The sequence below is a fragment of the Haliotis cracherodii genome, unplaced genomic scaffold (assembly GCF_022045235.1).
Source record: "Haliotis cracherodii isolate W230 unplaced genomic scaffold, xgHalCrac1.p SCAF_13, whole genome shotgun sequence".
NCBI classification, from domain to species: domain Eukaryota; kingdom Metazoa; phylum Mollusca; class Gastropoda; order Lepetellida; family Haliotidae; genus Haliotis; species Haliotis cracherodii.
The window spans coordinates 6,259,593-6,279,531 of record NW_027266268.1 but is presented as its reverse complement, the minus strand read 5'-3'; the positions used below and the strand labels follow the sequence as shown (position 1 = coordinate 6,279,531).

The 19,939-nt window shown below is 42.8% G+C and overlaps 1 protein-coding gene across 2 annotated transcripts; it reads right to left on the bottom strand.

The window, feature by feature from the left end:
• Window positions 1-1,292: 1,292 nt before the first annotated feature.
• On the bottom strand, window positions 1,293-15,032 carry LOC139459546 (FAD-dependent oxidoreductase domain-containing protein 1-like). Of its 2 annotated transcripts, none has more exons than XM_071241081.1 (10): window positions 14,915-15,032; window positions 13,418-13,714; window positions 10,533-10,662; window positions 9,016-9,115; window positions 7,737-7,831; window positions 6,641-6,816; window positions 5,615-5,760; window positions 4,018-4,153; window positions 3,042-3,146; window positions 1,293-2,924 (listed from the first exon to the last, which is right to left on the bottom strand). In XM_071241081.1, the coding sequence occupies exons 2-10, from the start codon at window positions 13,694-13,696 to the stop codon at window positions 2,670-2,672; spliced, it is 1,422 nt and encodes a 473-aa protein (XP_071097182.1). In that variant the 5' UTR covers window positions 13,697-13,714; window positions 14,915-15,032; the 3' UTR covers window positions 1,293-2,669. The 2 variants fall into 2 exon arrangements, with proteins under 2 accessions (XP_071097182.1, XP_071097183.1); XM_071241082.1 differs by having other exon boundaries at window positions 10,533-10,664; window positions 13,426-13,714.
• Between the last annotated feature and the right edge of the window lie 4,907 nt (window positions 15,033-19,939).

Genomic DNA, 19,939 nt, shown 5'->3' with positions numbered 1-19,939 from the left:
ACATGTATCACATGGTATCTACATGTATCACACAGTGTCTACATGTATCACACGGCATCTACATGTATCAGACGGTATCTACATGTATCACACAGCGTCTACATGTATCACATGGTATCTACATGTATCACACAGTGTCTACATGTATCACACAGCGTCTACATGTATCACATGGTATCTACATGTATCAGACGGTATCTACACGTATCACACAGCGTCTACATGTATCACATGGTATCTACATGTATCACACAGTGTCTACATGTATCACACGGCATCTACATGTATCACATGGTATCTACATGTATCACACAGCATCTACATGTATCACACGGTATCTACATGTATCACACAGCATCTACATGTATCACATGGTATCTACACTTATCATACAGCGTCTACATTCATCACAGTACAACAGCATGTTTCTTATTACAAACAGGGGGCACGGGTGGCCCAGTCGTCTAAGGCGCCACCATTTGCCGTTCAGAGTTGCGTCCCTTGGCCAGAAACCTATGATTGTGGGTTCAAATCCCGGTTCGCCCCAATTATGTTTCTAGGTTTATCAGCACCATACCCGTGCTCGTGGGTTTCACCGAAGTGGTAAACGTCTGAGACCACTGGGTATCCTGAGACACTAGATACACCTGGATCACTGCTCATGCTATCAATCACTGGGAAGCCTGAGACTCAATGACTTACAGGCCAGAGATAGCTGGGTCACTGCTCATGCTATCAATCACTGGTTAGTCTGAGACTCAATGACTTACAGGCCACTAGAGACACGTGTCCCTGCTCATGCTATCAATAACTGGATAGCCTGAGACTCAATGACTTACAGGCCACTAGAGACACGTGTCACTGCTCATGCTATCAATCACTGGATAGCCTGAGACTCAATGACTTACAGGCCACTAGAGACACGTGTCCCTGCTCATGCTATCAATCACTGGATAGCCTGAGACTCAATGACTTACAGGCCACTAGAGACACGTGTCACTGCTCATGCTATCAATCACTGGATAGCCTGAGACTCAATGACTTACAGGCCACTAGAGACACGTGTCACTGCTCATGCTATCAATCACTGGATAGCCTGAGACTCAATGACTTTCAGGCCACTAGAGACACGTGTCACTGCTCATGCTATCAATCACTGGATAGCCTGAGACTCAATGACTTACAGGCCACTAGAGACACCTGGATCGTTCACTCTCCACGAAGATCTCTAGCTATTGTACTGAGAGATAACTGTCATCACTTTACACAGAACCAAATAAAAATATTTTCCGTTTATTTCAAACAAAGTTTTGTACATATCATTATGAACACACACTACAAGCAATACTCAGATCAAACACACTCCAAGACAATAAAATATCAACAATGCCCTGACATTTTAACTTGCATCTGAACATTACCATCAATTATTGACTCTGGGATTAGAGACAGGTTAGTTACAGTCAACTCTTTGCTTAATCAACAGCTGTAATCTAGCACTGACTACAGACACACAGAGAACTACTGAGTACATCTACTGGATATTCAAGGACATGTCGGCAAGGACAGCATGGTAATGATACTTGAATGTGTCCTCAAACCTTAGTTTATGACTTTAGTTTAATGCTGCCTTAAACATTTTTGTTTTCAGTTATATCAAAGCCTGTCATCTTATTATGTGACGATGTTGTAGATATTTACCACTTTTGTGAAAACCATGAGGAACCATGACAACCACGGATCCAAAGCTGTGTTGTGTAAAGATTTGAACATAAAAGAAGCACATCCTAGCATAACTAAGGGAAAGAACTCTCCACAGCAATTTCCAGTGCCTTAAGCCACTAGGCAAAATATGCATCTGACAATGACCCTTGATGTGGTAGTCGGAGGAAATCTGTCCTTATCTTGGATCCAGCCAAACAAGAGCCTGATGGTGACCCTTGGCGCCGGTAGCAAGGGACATCTGTCCATATCATGGATCTAGCCACACAACAGCCTGATGATGACCCTTGGCGCTGGTAGCAGGAGGACATCTGTCCGTATCATGGATCTAGCCACACAACAGCCTGATGATGACCCTTGGCGCTGGTAGCAGGAGGACATCTGTCCGTATCATGGATCTAGCCACACAACAGCCTGATGATGACCCTTGGCGCCGGTAGCAGGAGGACATCTGTCCATATCATGGATCCAGCCATACAACAGCCTGATGGTGACCCGTGGTGCCGGTAGCAGGAGGACATCTGTCCATATCATGGATCCAGCCATACAACAGCCTGATGGTGACCGTTGGTGCCAGTAACGGGAGGACATCTGTCTGTATCATGGATCCAGAAACACAACAGCCTGACGATGACTCAGAGATTCAACTATCTTCCTTCACAACAAACAAACCATCTGGCAGTGAAATGAGGAATGCTCCTAATTGTTGCAAATAAGAGGTGGAACTTATTGTTGCAAGTGACAAGTCACGTCCAAACCCGTTCATTATTACATCTTTCACAAATAAAAAAGCTGAATTAATCAACTTTACAATTAGTGACCTTATCTACATTAAAATGTCCTCAATCACTCATTTACAAGAACATTTACAAAGATTGTAGTAAATGGGCAACATTTATATTATCACCCACACCTATTAAAACATTCTTGTTCCCAAGTTCCCAATGTTACACGATACATTGTTCAAATACAGGCGTCTTATATATCAGTCTCTCAAAACCTAATCTACTCAAGTCAATAGTTTTGAAATCGTTATCGATAATGAGTTCCATGACAGCCCGGCCGACGCCGGTAGCGTGCTGCACGCCGTGGCCACTGAGACCATTGGCGAAGATCATGTTGCGATGATACGGGTGATTTCCTATAATCAGATTCTGGTCGAATGTGTTGTAGTCATAGAAACCTGCCCAGGCACTTTTTAACTGAAACAAAAAGAGGACATGAATGTTCACTAAAATGAAGATATAATTCATTACTGAAGTGAAAAATGAATAATTAGTGAGAGCTGCTTCCTGGCCAGACTTTTCTGGGTGCCCTACCTTGAGACATTCAAACTTGGGCACCCTGCTTGCCAGCGATGGCCATACATTGTCGTGGAAGTAGTCATAGTTGACCTCGAGATCGTCTGTGCATGGCTCGTTCTCCTGGAATGTAGAAGCACAGACTGTCTTGTTAACCTGTATCACATGGGTGGGTGTGGTGTCTACCACCCATCCTCCACCCTGGAGACACCCATCCCTCCAGATTATGCCCATTCACCACTCTGTCCCACCCATTCACCCCTCTGTCCCACCCATTCACCACTCTGTCCCACCCATTCACCACTCTGTCCACCCATTCACCACTGTCCCACCCATTCACCACTCTGTCCCACCCATTCACCCCTCTGTCCCACCCATTCACCACTGTCCCACCCATTCACCACTCTGTCCCACCCATTCACCACTGTCCCACCCATTCACCACTCTGTCCACCCATCCACCACTCTGTCCACCCATCCACCACTCTGTCCCACCCATTCACCCCTCTGTCCCACCCATTCACCCCTCTGTCCCACCCATTCACCACTGTCCCACCCATTCACCACTCTGTCCCACCCATCCACCACCTTACATCACCCATTTCAATCTATCCACCACCCTGCCTCACCCACCCCCAATCTATCCACCACCCTGCCTCACCCACCCCCAATCTATCAACCACCCTGCCTCACCCTAACCCAATCTATCCACCACCCTGCCTCACCCAACCCCAAACTATTCACCACCCTGCCTCAACCTAACCCAATCTATCCTACACCCTGCCCCACCCTAACCCAATCTATCCACCACCCTGCCTCACCCACCCCCAATCTATCCACCACCCTGCCTCACCCACCCCCAATCTATCCACCACCCCGCCTCACCCACCCCCAATCTATCCACCACCCTGCCTCACCCACCCCCAATCTATCCACGATCCATTACTCTGCCACACCCGTCCCCATCCCCCACCCTGCCTCCCTGGAGTACTGACCTCTGTTGGGGAGCAGCCACAGATATAATGGCCCCCGTAGCCATCTTGTCTGTAGTAGGTTAAGGTGGAGTCAATGGTCATTGGTGATGCCACTCCAGGCCCATCTGGACAATGGATGGCATAGACGAAGCGCTTCCTACAACAAAAGCATGATCAATGTAAAAGCCATCCTTGAATATCCAGTGTTTTGAATCACCATTCTAATATGATTTGTTTGTTTGTTTGTTGTTTAATGCCACACTCATCAATATTGCAGCTTTATGACGGCGGTCTGTAAATAACCGAGTCTGGACCAGACAATACAGTGATTGACATCATGAGCATCGATCCATGCAACTGGGAAACAACGACATGCATCAGCCAAGTCACCAAGTCTGACCATCTGATCCTGTTAGTTGCCACTTACGAGAAGCATGGCAGATACCCTGGACCCCATGCCACCATAGCTTGAAGATAGCTTCATTTTAAGCCCAGTCCAAATAACGGTAAAAGGTCATCCAATCTTTACTCTGTTCTTTCAAGATTAAAAAAGGCGCCTGTATTCACCTTTGTGTTCCTCCTTCAGTACAGAACCTGGTGAGCGGAGGATTTCCATCCCCAATACAATTAAGGAAAACTTTTTTCCACTTAAAATTCATCAATAAAAGTCTTCTGATTTGATACATTTATCAAGGGCTTGCCTATACAAGGACACAGTTTTGAATGTGGATCTAGATGCCGAACACTCAGTCAGAAGAGTTATTGTGACTGGCTGTTGATTCCAGGTTAATGAACGAGTGAAATCCTGTGCTGCATTACTGGAAATCCAGGATAAGTTGAACCAACTCACAAAACGCGTTTGAGATAAGTAGGCGGTGTACAGAATTCGGGCAAACATGTTTGGTTTGGTTTGTTAAATACTGAACTGAGAGTTCTTAGGAGATACATTCATTAGAACTTTGATATGTTGTACTGTCTGGTGCATCATCAAACAACTGTGACCAGTCTCCAGGACCATCATCCACTGGTGTTACAAGGTCACCAGGACCAGCACCAACTGGGGTTCAACAGGAAGTGTTGTTACAAAGTCACCAGGACACCTACCGGGGTTCAACAGAAAGTGTTGTTACAAGGTCACCAGAACCAGCACCAACTGGGGTTCAACAGGAAGTGGTGTTACAAGGTCACGAGGACCAGCACCGACTGGGGTTCAACAGGAAGTGGTGTTACAAGGTCACCAGGACACCTACTGGGGTTCAACAGGAAGTGGTGTTATAAAGTCACCAGAACACCTACCTGGGTTCAACAGAAAGTGGTGTTACAAGGTCACCAGGACACCTACTGGGGTTCAACAGGAAGTGGTGTTACAAGGTCATTGGGACACCTACCGGGGTTCAACAGGAACTGGTGTTACAAGGTCAACAGGACACCTACCGGGGTTCAACAGTAAGTGGTGTTACAAGGTCACTAGGACACCTACCGGGGTTCAACAGGAACTGGTGTTACAAGGTCAACAGGACACCTACCGGGGTTCAACAGGAACTGGTGTTACAAGGTCAACAGGACACCTACCGGGGTTCAACAGGAAGTGGCGTTACAAGGTCACCAGGACACCTACCGGGGTTCAACAGGAAGTGGTGTTGCAAGGTCTCCAGGGCCAAGACCAATCATTGCCTTCCTAGCAACATCGCCCGCCCAGGCTCCAGCGCAGTTGATGACGACGGCAAACCTTGTCTCATACGTCTTTCCATCCTTGCCTTTGATCTGAAAAGTTAAATATTTATCTGACTGACTGGACTGGCCAACAAGTAGGGTGGGGTCGTGTTTTTCTGTATGCTGGAGAGGAAGGACGACATACAAATACAGGTGCCCCAGGGGTTTACATTACAATTGAAGAACAAATGTGTACAGTTGTAGTAACATGTAGAGATATTTATCAATGTGCTTGACTGCTGCTAAGTGCCCTGTGCATTCAGTAACATGATGTCACAGGATCAGAAAAGAACTTTTTGGATAATTTGTTTTTGTAAATATAGTGTGTGTGTGTGCGTGCTTGCGTGCGTGCGTGCTTGCGTGAAACCCACAAGCACATGTATGGTGCTGACAAACCTAGAAACATAATCAGGGCAAACCTGGATTCTAACCCACAATCTGGTGTGCCCAAGGGACGCAACTCCGTAGACGACGGCGCCTTAGACGACAGGGCCACCTTTGTCACCTTTGGTAAACATTAGGTTTGGTTTGCAATATTTCAGCTGTATGACGACTGTCTGTAAATAATCGAGTCTGGACTAGACAATCCAGCGATTGACATCAAAGCATCAATCCAATTAGGATACTATGACATGCATCAACCAAGTCAGCGAGTCTGACCACCTGATCCCATTAGTCGCCTCTTACGACAAGCATAGTCCTGCAACACATGTTTATTAGATTAAAAACCCCATACATAAATTTGCTGTGAAGCTGTTATCACCAAAATCATGGTCTAAAGTAGATTCAGTATCTGTGGAGGATCACTCAGACGTAAGATTCTAAGATGTTATTGCAGACTGGAACAAATCTAAAATAAAAAGACCCCTCGAAATATCTGTGAATCTATCGTCACTTCATTGAACAACTCATTATTCAAATTACAACTTACAACAGCAGAGTCGAGTATTTTGTGTGTGTTGGACTCGGACCCCATCATACTTCTCTCTTCCCGGAAATCAAACTCGGTGAGCTCCCCCGTCACGTAGCGGACCCCGAGACTCTGGTTTTTCTGCCTGAAGGCCTGGAGCAGACAGTAGGGGTCAAACCAGCCCTCTCCCTCCAAACCTGCAACACATGGCCTGACAGTGAAAGAGTGAGTGAGTGAGTGAGTGAGTGTGTGAGTGAGTGAGTGAGTGAGTGAGTGAGTGAGTGAGTGAGTGAGTGAGTGAGTGAGTGAGTGAGTGAGTGAGTGAGTGAGTGAGTGAGAGTGAGTGAGTGACGCTTTATATCCCAGTTATAAAACGGCATGTCAGCTTGATGTGGGAGGGAAGCCCGAAGTCATTTGATTGATTGTGACTTAAAATAATTTCAAAATTCTGAATATGATTCCATAACAAAATGGTACAAAATTAAACAATTCCTGAAGTGCTGTAAGGTTCTCTGTTTCTTTGCTTGTTAATAACATCACACTGGGTGTGAGTGAGCGAGTTGGGTTTAACACCGCTTTTAACATTATTACAGTTATATCACGGCGTGTCAGCTTAATGTGGGAGGAAAGCCCGAAGTGATGCAGGTCTCAGACGTTTACCACTTCGGTGAAACCCACGAGCACGGGTATGGTGCTGACAAACCTAGAAACATAATCGGGGCGAACCGGGATTCGAACCCACAACCATAGGTTTCTGGCGTGCCAAAGAGACGCAACTTTGCACAGCGAATCGCAGTGCCTTAGACGACTGGGCCACCCGTGTCCCCACATCACACTGGGAGCAATGTCACTATCAGGGTACAATCAGCCAAGTCACAGATCAACCACCAGATCCATTGTCCAAATTCCTGGTTAACAAAAGGCACCAGTTCAGCACTTGCCTGATGTACATAAAAACTTTCATGAAGAAATATTTAATGTGTTTATATTTGGGCAAGGGAGAAACATATTGTGAAAACGAATAGTGCTTGGAAGGGAGACAACTCTGAAGATCATCTCTCAGCCATGGCTGATTACAAATCCTTGTGTCCCCAAGAATCATTGCTCACACACTGACCGTAAGTTCCGAGTTCAACTCCGTCGAGGTTCAGCCAGGGGAACTTTTCCTTCAGCCTATCACGGGTTAACAGCTCTATCTTGGCTCCCAGCTCCCTGAAAACAGATTGGCAAAATGTATAAACACCCACGACCACCAGTGTTTGAAATAATTTGAAAACCCAACAAGACAGACAGTCAGGTGACCCATAAATGTTTGCCTGCCCATCTTCAAAGTTACCTGCCCACATACAGACATTATTAATATTGAAAAATCACGACAAATAAGAGACACATCGCATCTTGATTCAGTTGAAATAATGCAAAACAATCACAATAGAATCTACAAGGAGTTATGATCAAACAAATGTAAGTTGTCTTAAAATTATCTGCCAGACAGTTGGGCAGGTGGAGGAAAATTTCATGCCGCCTGACAGAAAAGTTACCAGCCACGGGCAGGCTGGCAGGCAGTAAATTATTTCGAACTCTGACGACCACCCTGACACAAGTCATTGTGTGTTTGTTCTTGAATGCTGCACTAGGTAATATTCCACCTCCATGACAGGCACCTGTCAGTACTGGTGTCTGGACCAATTTCCAGTGATTGATGTTGTGAGCAACAGTCCAAGCCATCGATACGATGACAAGCTGTCAACCAAGTTACACTGAACCTGACCACCGGATCCATTAAGTCGGCTCAAATGACCAGCATAGGTTGAGGACAACCAACCCACAATCCCCATGGGGTGCATGGCTCACTGAACACAGGCCACACTAAGTATCAACATGGCCACCCTGACATGGTAAAAGACAGGTTGAGAAAAGAAATTTCTTTAAACAGGTTGAGAAAAGAAATTTCTTTAAACATAGGGGGCGGTCGGGGAGCCTAGTAGTTAAAGCGGTCGCTTGTCACGCCGAAGACCCAGGTTCGATTCTCAACATGGGTATAGTGTGTGAAGCCCAATTCTGGTGTCCACTGCCGTGATATTGCTGGAAAATTGCTAAAAGCTGGTAAAACCATACTCACTCACTCACTAAACATAGTCCATGGCTTATGACATTTGAAACTGGCTTGTAACTTTTTAAGGCTAACTTGGCAATATTTTGATGCTACTTCACACACTGTGCACAGCCATGTTGGAAACTTCAGTTCGCAGTGTGTGGTATATATGTTCACGTGCACTCTATGTTCTGTCATGAACAGCGAGTACCACTGAAAATAGTTAGGGTTGGCACCATGCATACTTTTCTTCAGGCCTTGCTTCCACACCCATGGTGGGATCTGTTTGGGCAACACTTACGTCTGTAAGGCATGGTTTTTGAGACACTGTTCCACCTTGTGAGGAGGGACCAGGAACAGATAGCCTTGATGGTTGAAGGGGACACTGGGAGGGTCCTGGTCTGCAGAACACACACATATATATATATGTAACATTGAGAGAGCACATTGTCTGGATAAATACTCAAACATTCAACCAGGTATCTTATACACAGAGGATAGTCCAGACACATACTCACAAACATTCAACCAAGTAACTTATACACAGAGGATAGTCCAGACACATACTCACAAACATTCAACCAGGTAACTTATACACAGAGGATAGTCCAGACACATATTCACAAACATTCAACCAGGTAACTTATACACAGAGGATAGTCCAGACACATACTCACAAACATTCAACCAGGTAACTTACACCCAGAGGATAGTCCAGACACATACTCACAAACATTCAACCAGGTAACTTACACCCAGAGGATAGTCCAGACACATACTCACTAACATTCAACCAGGTAACTTATACACAGAGGATAGTCCAGACACATACTCACAAACATTCAACCAGGTAACTTATACACAGAGGATAGTCCAGACACATACTCACAAACATTCAACCAGGTAACTTATACACAGAGGAAATAGTGCAGACACATACTCACAAACATTCAACCAGGTAACTCATACACAGAGGAAGTAGTGCAGACACACACTCACAAACATTCAACCAGGTAACTTATACACAGAGGAAATAGTCCAGACACATACTCACAAACATTCAACCAGGTAACTTATACACAGGGGATAGTCCAGACACATACTCACAAACATTCAACCAGTTAATATATAAACAGTGGAAATAGTCCAGAGGAATGCTCACAAACATTCAACCAGTAGGATCGTAATAGAAACTGGATGACAGGAAAGGGTGCAGTTTTACTTAAACTAAGAAATCATAGAAAAATACTATTTTATGTCTACATTAAACATGTTAATGTATGAGAGTTATGATGTTCTTGGCGCCAAGACAGCTTTATGTGAGTCCATGTAAATAGATACTCTTATTGGGTCCCAGCAGTGTCCGTCTTTAGTCATATTTAAAACCTAATAAGGCAAACCCCCCTGACGATCCTACATAACAAAGCAGTAGATAAGCTGCATATCTGCATAAAATATGCATATCTGCATAAAATATGCATCAAATATGCAACAAAAACTATAAAAACACCATTGATATAAAACAAATGCTTTAGAAACAACAAATGTTAAATATAACGATTGTGTATCAGCTGATTGCGATTTCATTTACTGACAGTTACATTCGGTACAGTTATATGTGTATACAATCGGTAATATTCAGGGTTTGTTATGAAACAGGTTTAGAAGCTAAAATACCCAAATGTAAAGAAACGTGGGTAAAAAAATTGAATACAAACTAAAAGTTGTTGACACCCAATAAAAATCAAACCCATGGGTTACGTACCCATATAACCAAAAGCTAATCTAGAGCTGTGACGTAACAGTGTTGATGCTCACCAAGAACACTGAGATGTTCCTTGATGTTCTGGAGGAAATCGGTGCAGAACATAGACAGCTCCACATTCTCCGACATTGAGAACTGATGTCTGAGACCACCTGCTGACAGGGTGCTCGATGCCCGGGTGTACTGTAATAAACCACAAACACAGGTGAATGTGCTCTGCCACTCACAAACAAGTCAGGCAAAGTTGGAGTGGATATGTAACAAAGCTCGATTTAGTTATACAACACATGCACAAGTACAACCTAATATTTAAAAAAGCAACCTAATATTAATGTCTACATTTGCAAGTGCATGTAAAAAATATATAATTATGTTGTGAATAACATTAAAAAATATTAATATATGTACTGTTCCCAGAATACAGAGTATTTCATGTATTTTGTCAACAACAAAAAATCTTTATTTTATCAATATAAGACTGAAGTTACATTAAAAATGTGGCATTTTAATCCTGTTAATCAAAACATAAATGAAAAACTATGTAAATAATTCAAATTTGTTTCTATCATGCTTATTTCCATGTTAATCTGTTAGCAATAAAAATGTTAATCACACAATCAAACAATTGCAGCCAAATACAAAGCTATATATGGGAGTGGGTTGGAGTGAGTGAGGGAGTGGAAGGATGGAACAGGGAAGGATGGAGAGGCAAGGATTGTGAAAGAGATGTGTGTTTTAGTAAAGGGCTGTCACTGACCCTTGATGCTGAGTATTCACCTGAAGCCGACATAATTTCCAGATTCTTCTTTTTATGTCAAATGAACATTTAGACATTTTGTATAGATGACAATTATATGACCGAATAATGCCTTCATAGATGAGAAAGTTTTATTTTTTTTGTCCAAACACACTGAAAGTTATCCAGGGGTCTAGGGGACTATATGATTTGTGTGTATATTGTAATGGCATGTATCACAAAAGTGACCCATCATGTAACGAAACCTGCTGAATTCAGTGGAAAATTCTCATCCCTGATCATAAGATGAAGCCACACAACATGTTCATCATTCATGTTTGAAAACATATAATATGCTTATGATTAAAGCAACTGTGAGATAATATGTACTGATACAAAGTGTTTGTTTGTTGTTTAACGCCGCACTTAGCAATATTCCAGCTGTATGAGGGCGGTCTGCAAATGATCAAATCTGGACCAGACAATCAAGTGATTGACATCATGAGCAATGATCTACGCAATTGGGATACATTAATGCATCCACTAAGTTAGCGAGCCTGACCACCTGATCCTGTTAGTCACCGCTTCCAACAAGCATGGGTAGCTGAAGACTAATTCTAACCTGGAATCTTCACCAGACCTGATACGAAATGAAGCATACAGAGTACCATATCATGGCCTTGGTACGAATAGTAGAATGTCACGGTACGAATAGTTGATATTGCAGTGTGAATAGTTTCAGCCTACCTCTTTAAATGTCCACCAATGCCAGCCCTAGGTTAGTGTGGGAGTTGGGGTTAGTTGGCTTTGAAATGTCTTCCAGGGCTCCAGATAATGTTTTGAGCCGCTGAGTATACTCACATCTTATCCACATTTGGAATAGATAGTTCTCTTTGAGTATTCAGTATATGTTTACTCTTGTGGGTCTAGTCTATTGTGTTTTGTAAACCGATGAGTAGACTTTTTTTAAAAACAATTCTACTTCTATGCTGTTTAACTGATGAGCATCCGTTTGTGTGTACCCAGAGTGAGACGCATGTCAAATTTAAGAATTAAATGAAGAGTAGGAACAAAACACTGCAGGGAGAATAAACCATGAGGGGCGCAGTTGTTTATTTCTTATATGAGATATCAATATTACGTTCAGCCTCTTTAAGGATGTTAGTTAAAAGTACACGCTTTACAAAATAATTACCCGTATTTAATTAATGATGACTCCCTGAATAGAATCCGACCACGGCAATGTCGAACAAGTACATTTCATGAACAGGGGTCTTTCCCAGTCGATTATCTGTACTTTTTCTCTCAACACAGATTATCATATGTCTCCCACTTTTGGAAGTGAATGTTTGGCCATAGCGTTTATCTGCATTGCCCAGCTACATCTAGCCCAGGAACAGCTCACTTTACATTTCCCTCTCAAAAATAACGTCATCCAATATACGACGTCATCAAGTTGCGAGCACTTGTTCGAATCTCCACAAATGGCGTCATGATAGAACAATGTTTTATCATGAAAACAACCATGCTTTGTTCTTTGGGATTTATCTCATAGCTATCTATATAAGCCAATAACAGTCATACATGGCTGAGTTACAATAAGAAAGTGTTGCACAACTGCACATTATTGAAACAGTAGGTAGGTAGGTAGGTTTGTTGTTTAACGCCGCACTCAGCAATATTCCAGATATATGATGGCGGTCTGGAAATAATCGAGTCTGGACCAAACAATCCAGTAATTAATATCATGAGCATCGATCCACGCAATTGGGATCGTTGACATGCATCCACCCAGTCAGCTGCCTGACCCCCCGATCCCGTTAGTTGCCTCTTATGACAAGCACAGTCGCCTTTTACAGCAAGCATAAGTTGCTGAAGACCTATTCTAACCCTGATCTTCATGGGTCTGAAGCAGTAGAGTTCATCTAATCATGATGCCTGCATTCAGTCAGAAATGTTTTTTTTTGTAAAGACGTGTATGCAAGCTGAATAAGCTATGAGTAATCACACACTGTTAATATATTATACTATTGGGTTGCTGAATTTCTTCATGCGTATTTGTATGCAAGCAGCTCAAAGGTAATTGGATAATGGTGATTTAGTTTGCATATTTTCCACAAATTCACGGCTTATCTGGAGCTCTGTCCTCACTTGACAGGCCAGGGTGAGAAGGTGAAAAAGTCAAACAAATATAATTTCTACGCTCATATCTTTCTCCAACACCATGAGGCTGACTCCCTTGGGATGCCTCTGTTTGACCCAGTAGGCGACAGCTGATCCGATCAGCCCCCCTCCCACCACCAGGATGTCCACCTCCCGGGGGACAGGCAGCTCAGTGGGGAGGGGCTGACCCTGCTGCACAGCCTGGAACTCTTCCTTCAAAATCTTCCAGGGCGACCGGAACGACCCAGCTGGGGGTGTTTTCTCGGACCCATTGGAACAGAACTGTCGGATGCAGTTACGCAGACCTTGACGCAACATCTTGGACCTCCGCTATGTCTACAACATAAAACAAACACTGTGAGAAACTACCCCTAGAGTCCCAACCAAAATTCCTAATGGCTAAGGTTTCAATAGTCTGTCTTACAGACCCTGATACAAATATATATCAAATACAGCCCATGCAAGTCTATAATGTTTGGCAAGTCTAGATTACTGCAGTATCATCTGAAAATGATTACTCACTGGGCTCCCTTTTCTTATATTTTTATTAAGATAACTGAACAACTGTTTCTTTCTGTACGATATGTTCATTTCAGAGACTCGATGTTAGTCTAAGGTTCCAATAATATCAGTAGAAATCCCTAGCACTTTGAAACTGTCCCTTAGCTGTCAGGAGTACCAGTAGTGATTATCAAAAATCTATAGTTTCATCTGCTGACAACCATTTGTAAACTGAAAGATATCCCGGACACCATATGATTGAAAACAGGATGGCTTTCTCAACATGCTAACATATGACTTAAAACAGACAAAAGAAGCTCTGTCATCATGGTTCAATCCTGCCAGGATCATCATGTTAAATCAGTTTATATTTTCATTTTTTTTTTTAATGATACTGTTTCACATTTGAGAATAAACTGATCATGCTTGTCACAAAAGTAATTACTCTCATTTTGGGGTCATAACATTTTCTCACATTCATAACCTATCCATTCAATGTAAGTATATATTTTCAATTCACAGAATTTTATGCTTATTATCTGCGCATAGTTCAATACTTGTTACATGTTCAGGTGGATTCCCAAAAATTATTTATTGATATAATTTATACCATGTATACATGAAGTGTTCAGATCTTTTCGAATGCATATTCGTATGATGTTTGTTTTTCAAATTAAGCTTTTCATTTGCCATTTTTGCGATAAGTTATATGAATTTCATTAAGTGTTTTATGGAAAAAGTGGTTTGTTTATGATTTATTAGACAAACAAAATGGCATTTATTTAGCAGTCACAATTGCTCGAGTGAACACTGATATACACATCGAACAACGATAGGCGCGTCTATGTTTAGTGTATAACGTTCCAAGCTATAGATATTAACGGTAAATTATCATATTGGTACAAGTTTAAAGCAATTAGGAATGATCTTGTTATCGTAGTGTGTCGAACTTTCCCATCGAGTCGTGTGAGAAGCTGGTGAGGCATCGGCTTCAGCTCGAGGCCTGGCCTCTTTTCGCGGATATCCGATATTCACCTTCCTCGAACTGTTAAATGTTTGATGTCTTGTCATATTTTTTCATCACTTTCTGGAATAGTTTTCTAAAATATCATATCGCCTTTGGCTTCGAAGAAAATCCCATGTGCCAAATCAAAGGTAGATAACTCTATTCAGGGGAAGCGCATTTGTTAGCCGATAAAAATGTAAAGCACCGTTATCTTACATTTGCTTGTGACGTTTGAGGTACTGGTAAAAGAGCGTTGAATGTTATTGAGCTAAATCCGACCAGGGGCTCGGTGATATGAATTTACGAATTACTTGAATCCGATTTGGGCTTTTGTTATACATGATCATTTAATCTGGAAGGACCTAAAGTCTCACATTATATATTTATATAAAAACGACAATTTCCTTAACCATAAGAAATCTCAGCTAAAAGCAAAGTCCACTGTTAGACTCTGACTACATCATAAGACTATCTGTATATGAATAACTATCAAATAGTGATATGATACCATTCGCGAAAAGGTGAGCGCATCTGGCCCTACCGGTGGCACCCATCACAATGCAATCATCACCTGAAAATGTCACGTCAATTTTTCACCTGAAAAAGTACGGAACACTTGTTACAAGTCAAAATAAGGATTTACATCGAGCCTAATTTTTGTCATTTCCAAATTTCGGAAATATTCCAACAGAGACCATACATATGCACTCTGATCCTCCACATGTCAACCAAGGATTTACTGAGGCCTTTAGTCTGTCATACAGACCCTGATACAAATATAGCCAATACAGCCCATGCAAGTCTATAATATTTGGCAAGTCTAGATCACTGCAGTATCTGAAAATGAAGAGTCCCTGGGCTCTTTTTTCTTATTTCATAATTATTATCAGAGGCCATATAATAATTATCTATTATATGGTCTCTGTTATTATTAAACAACTGTTTTATCTGTAAAATATGCTCATTTCAGAGACTATAGATGTAAGCCTTTGAAGCCTTGAATGTTTATTGCAACCCTGTTGAAACAAGTTTTGAATTCTTCGTAGAAAGAGCATGCTCGATTATAACTCAAGAGATGTGAAAGACAGACACCAAAGGCTGGAGCTGCTGGAGCAGTGTTCGACATACAAGGAAAGATAACAACTGGAAGGTTGAAGTCTTCCCTTTTGTCATAGTCTTGGGAATAGTCACTCTTAATTTGACTGAATTCTCTACTCTAAATATGAAACAGATGAGGCGGCTTCATAAGCAACAAGTCAGTACACCAATAATTCGTAGAGGAGTGAGTGAGTGAGTGAGTGAGTATGGTTTTACGCCGCTTTTAGCAATATTCCAGCAATATCACGGCGGAGGACACCAGAAATGGGCTTCACACATTGTACCCATGTCGGGAATCAAACCCGGGTGTTCGGCGTGACGAGCGAACGCTCTAACCACTTGGCTACCCCACTGCCCCTTTTCGTAGAGGAAATGTAAGATCAGTTTAGTGAGTGAGTGAGTGAGTGAGTATGGTTTTACGCCGCTTTTAGCTATATTCCAGCAATTTTACTCTTTATCCATTAGGCTACCCCACCGCCCCTACAGTTTAGTAATAATGGAGTGAGTTAGGGATAACGTCGATTTGAACAGTATTTCAGTTATTTTACATCGTGTCGGCTTGATGCAGGTCATGTATACATTTACCACTTTGGTGAACCCACGACCACGGGTATGGCGCTGACAAACCTAGAAAAGCTAATCAGTGCGAACCTGGATTCGAATCAATGATCAAGCGTTTCTGGCTCACCCAAGGAACACAACACAGCGCAGCGGGGTGAGGTGAATTGTGTGTGTGTGTGTGTATGTGTGTGTGTGTGTGTGTGTGTGTGTGTGTGTGTGTGTGTGTGTGTGTGTGTGTGTGTGTGTGTGTGTGTGTGTGTGTGTGTGTGTGTGTGGTTTGGTTAGGGTGGGATGGGTTTGGGTAGGGTGGGGTGGGAGATGGGCTAGGGGTTCTTGTACTAGTCCGGACCAATGCAGATTTTATAGTGCTAGCTAGCCCACTGACATATCATGCCGCAGTTTAACATGGATACCCCAGTCAGACACAGTATACGGACGCCAGGCAGGGCATCGATCAATGTGACCATACGCCCTTATTACTATCAATTAAAGTGACTAATGCGCTAACGAATGGCGCAACACAGGTTGCGAACCGGTCTAGATTTCTGCTATACATCCGGGTACTCACGGGGAAAAAACAATAACAAAGGCAACAACCCCTTTAATGCCGAGCGCCAGGCAGGGTAACAACAAGTACCATCTTTCAACCAAATATGAGGCGGGCGGGGATCGAACCCCTGATCCCCCGCTTTCCGAGCAAACGCACTACCACTAGACCACGGAGGCGGTCCAGCACAGCGAACTGATGGGCCTTAGACAGCACGGTCACTTGTGTCCCCTCCAAGTAGGAATAACATGAAGACTTTCACCAAACTAGTCATCCGAACTGACGGGGTCCGGACTAGCGAGAATATACTGCAGCTGGACAAACATTGCCCGAGAGTTTCTTGTATTTAGTCAATAATTGCTGTGCTGGATTTTCACAATTATCTTTAATTTCGGTCAAATCACTCTGGGGGAGATGTCATTGGCTGTAAATGACCCCGAGCTATTCTCTGACCATGTCTTTACAACTATTTATGTCAATTTACAACTGTTAAAACATCCAGACCATTTTTACAACTTTACAACTATTTATGTCAATAATCGATCGCACCATGTGTGATCATTCTTGATGAAAAACAAGGTTTTAACGTTGAAGCTGAGGGCAGACAATTTATGATAGCAAGTTAGGTTTCTTTGGATTTGTAGAATAATCTATTTTTGAGTCTCGCTAGTTTCTTTGTACTTAGCCCTTGGTTTAGGCCTATAACGCTATGAGTTAGTTCTAATGGCGACCTTGACGATAAGAGGACCATGTTTCTAATGTACAGCGAACTTTAGCCCCCTAAAATAAGAGTTGAGTAAGTGATTGGGTTTAGTTTAACGCCTCTATGAAAAGTATTTGTTATATCACGGCGTGTCCGCTTGATATGGGTGCAAAGCTCGAAGTGATGCAGGTCTTAAACTTTTACCTCCTTGGTGAAACTCACGAGCACGGGCAAACCTAGACACATCGACAGGGCGACCCGTTTTGTGATGAGAATATCAGGTATCGAGGTTTGAATATTTGCTGAGATCTGTTTGACATAGGAAAACATATTCCAAAATACGGAATGATCATACTTGACTAACAAACTAAAAGCTGCAGAGCAATAAGTCGAGGTCATTAATTGAAAAGTCAACACTGGCCAGAGACCCTCCCTGAGAACACTTACCTTATGGCGCATGTCGTCTCTTCACTGCTGACGGATCACACGCTGAGAGCTGAACGTGCCACACGTGACCACGCATGGTAATTGCTCTGGCAGAGAACGGGGTCAAGGAAGCTGTGCTAATTTATTGCAGGGGGTAAAATCAAGAAGGGGTGTGTCAATACATATGCATGTGTCGTCATTTTCCGTACGTCATGTCTGTAGATGTAAGTGTTGTCGTTATCCCATAGACTTTGTTAGTAGTAGGTCAGTCCGTAGCCAGCCATGGGGGGCAGGGGCAGACAGTTGCCCCCCTGGATTTTTTAAATAGAAAACATTTTTCCTTGTGGAAGTTAACTTAAATAGGAAAGGAATAATCCCCCCCCCCCCCCCCCCTTTCAAAAAAAGTTATCTACGGCCTTGTAGGTTTTGTGGACCTATCCCGCATGCCACAGTCGCCCTATGAATATTCATGAGCCTAGTGTTGTGTAAATAGCATGCATGACGTCACAATGAGAACGGAGTCATTATGCATGAATATTAAGAATGTGAAGAATGCGGCCTTTGTTAAAATGTCTTGGCCTAGGAATTCTTTAGGAATGCTAGCTATTTGGAATGTAGTCGGGGTAGATACCTCCAGTTACATCGTAGAATGATCGTCATCAAATGAAATGTCACCCTTTCGTGAAAGAATGGGGACATGTGTCTTCTCTGCTAAGGGTAGCCAATCTCTCTTCACCTAAATAAAACAGAACCAATCATTTTAAATGTTAATTATAGACAAGATGCCAAAAGGTTATCTAACCAATCAGCTCACTTTTTCCTATCAACAGCCAATGAATTTAAAACTTATTCTAGATATAATGCATGCGTACATTCGTTTGTCTTTCCATTTTCAGACCGCCTCTGTGGTCATGTGATAGAGCGTCCGCCCGGAGAACGGAAGGTCCGGGGTTTGATCCCCGGCCGCGTCATACCGAAAGACCTTTAAAGATGGTACTTGTTGTTACCCTGCCTGGTGCTCGGTATTAAGGGACTAAAACAAGGACTGATCGGCTCGGAGTCAGTATACTGTGTCTGAGTAGGGTATTCATGCTAAACTGCGGCATGGTATCTCGGTGAGCTAGCACTATAAATCGGCATCAGTCCAGACAAGTACAAGCAGCCACACACACAGGTGCATGCAGGTCGCTATATAAGTACAATAATCTTGGACGCGACGTTAAACCCCATTTCACCCCCACCCCTTTCCATTTTCAACTGCCGAGTTGAGTTGTGAAAACGTCCGTTTGTGTGTGTGAACGTCTCATCATGGCAACAATGATAGCAGATAGGTTCGTATTGTTTTATTCCAAGTTCCCCCTATTCAGTCAACACTACGCCATTGTCATTTATATCGATGATAAAGAATTTAACTGTGATGAACAATATAACATGTATACCAAAGCAGTAACGTTTGGAGATTGGGACACGGCCGAGGAAATTTCCAAATGTTCATCAGCCGCAGAGCAGAAACGACTGGGTAAACGTGTTTGACAGTTTAACCAATGGAAGTGGGACAGTGTTGGCTGTGATGTGGTGCGAATTTAAAGCATCTCTTGCAAAATATCGTCAGTCTGCGTACTTAAAAGATATTCTGATCAACTCTTGTCCTAGAATTCTCGCAGAGGCTAGTCCTTATGATAGGCATGGGGTGTTGGACTATCTCCACATGACTCGAAC

Coding starts and splice junctions, on each gene's coding strand:
- LOC139459546 (XM_071241081.1), bottom strand. CDS start 13,696: ATGTTGCGTCAAGGTCTGCGTAACTGCATCCGACAGTTCTGTTCCAAT. Junction 5,761..6,640: donor AAATACTCGACTCTGCTGTT/GTAAGTTGTAAT, acceptor TTAACTTTTCAG/ATCAAAGGCAAGGATGGAAA. Junction 3,147..4,017: donor GTGGCTGCTCCCCAACAGAG/GTCAGTACTCCA, acceptor TCTACATTCCAG/GAGAACGAGCCATGCACAGA.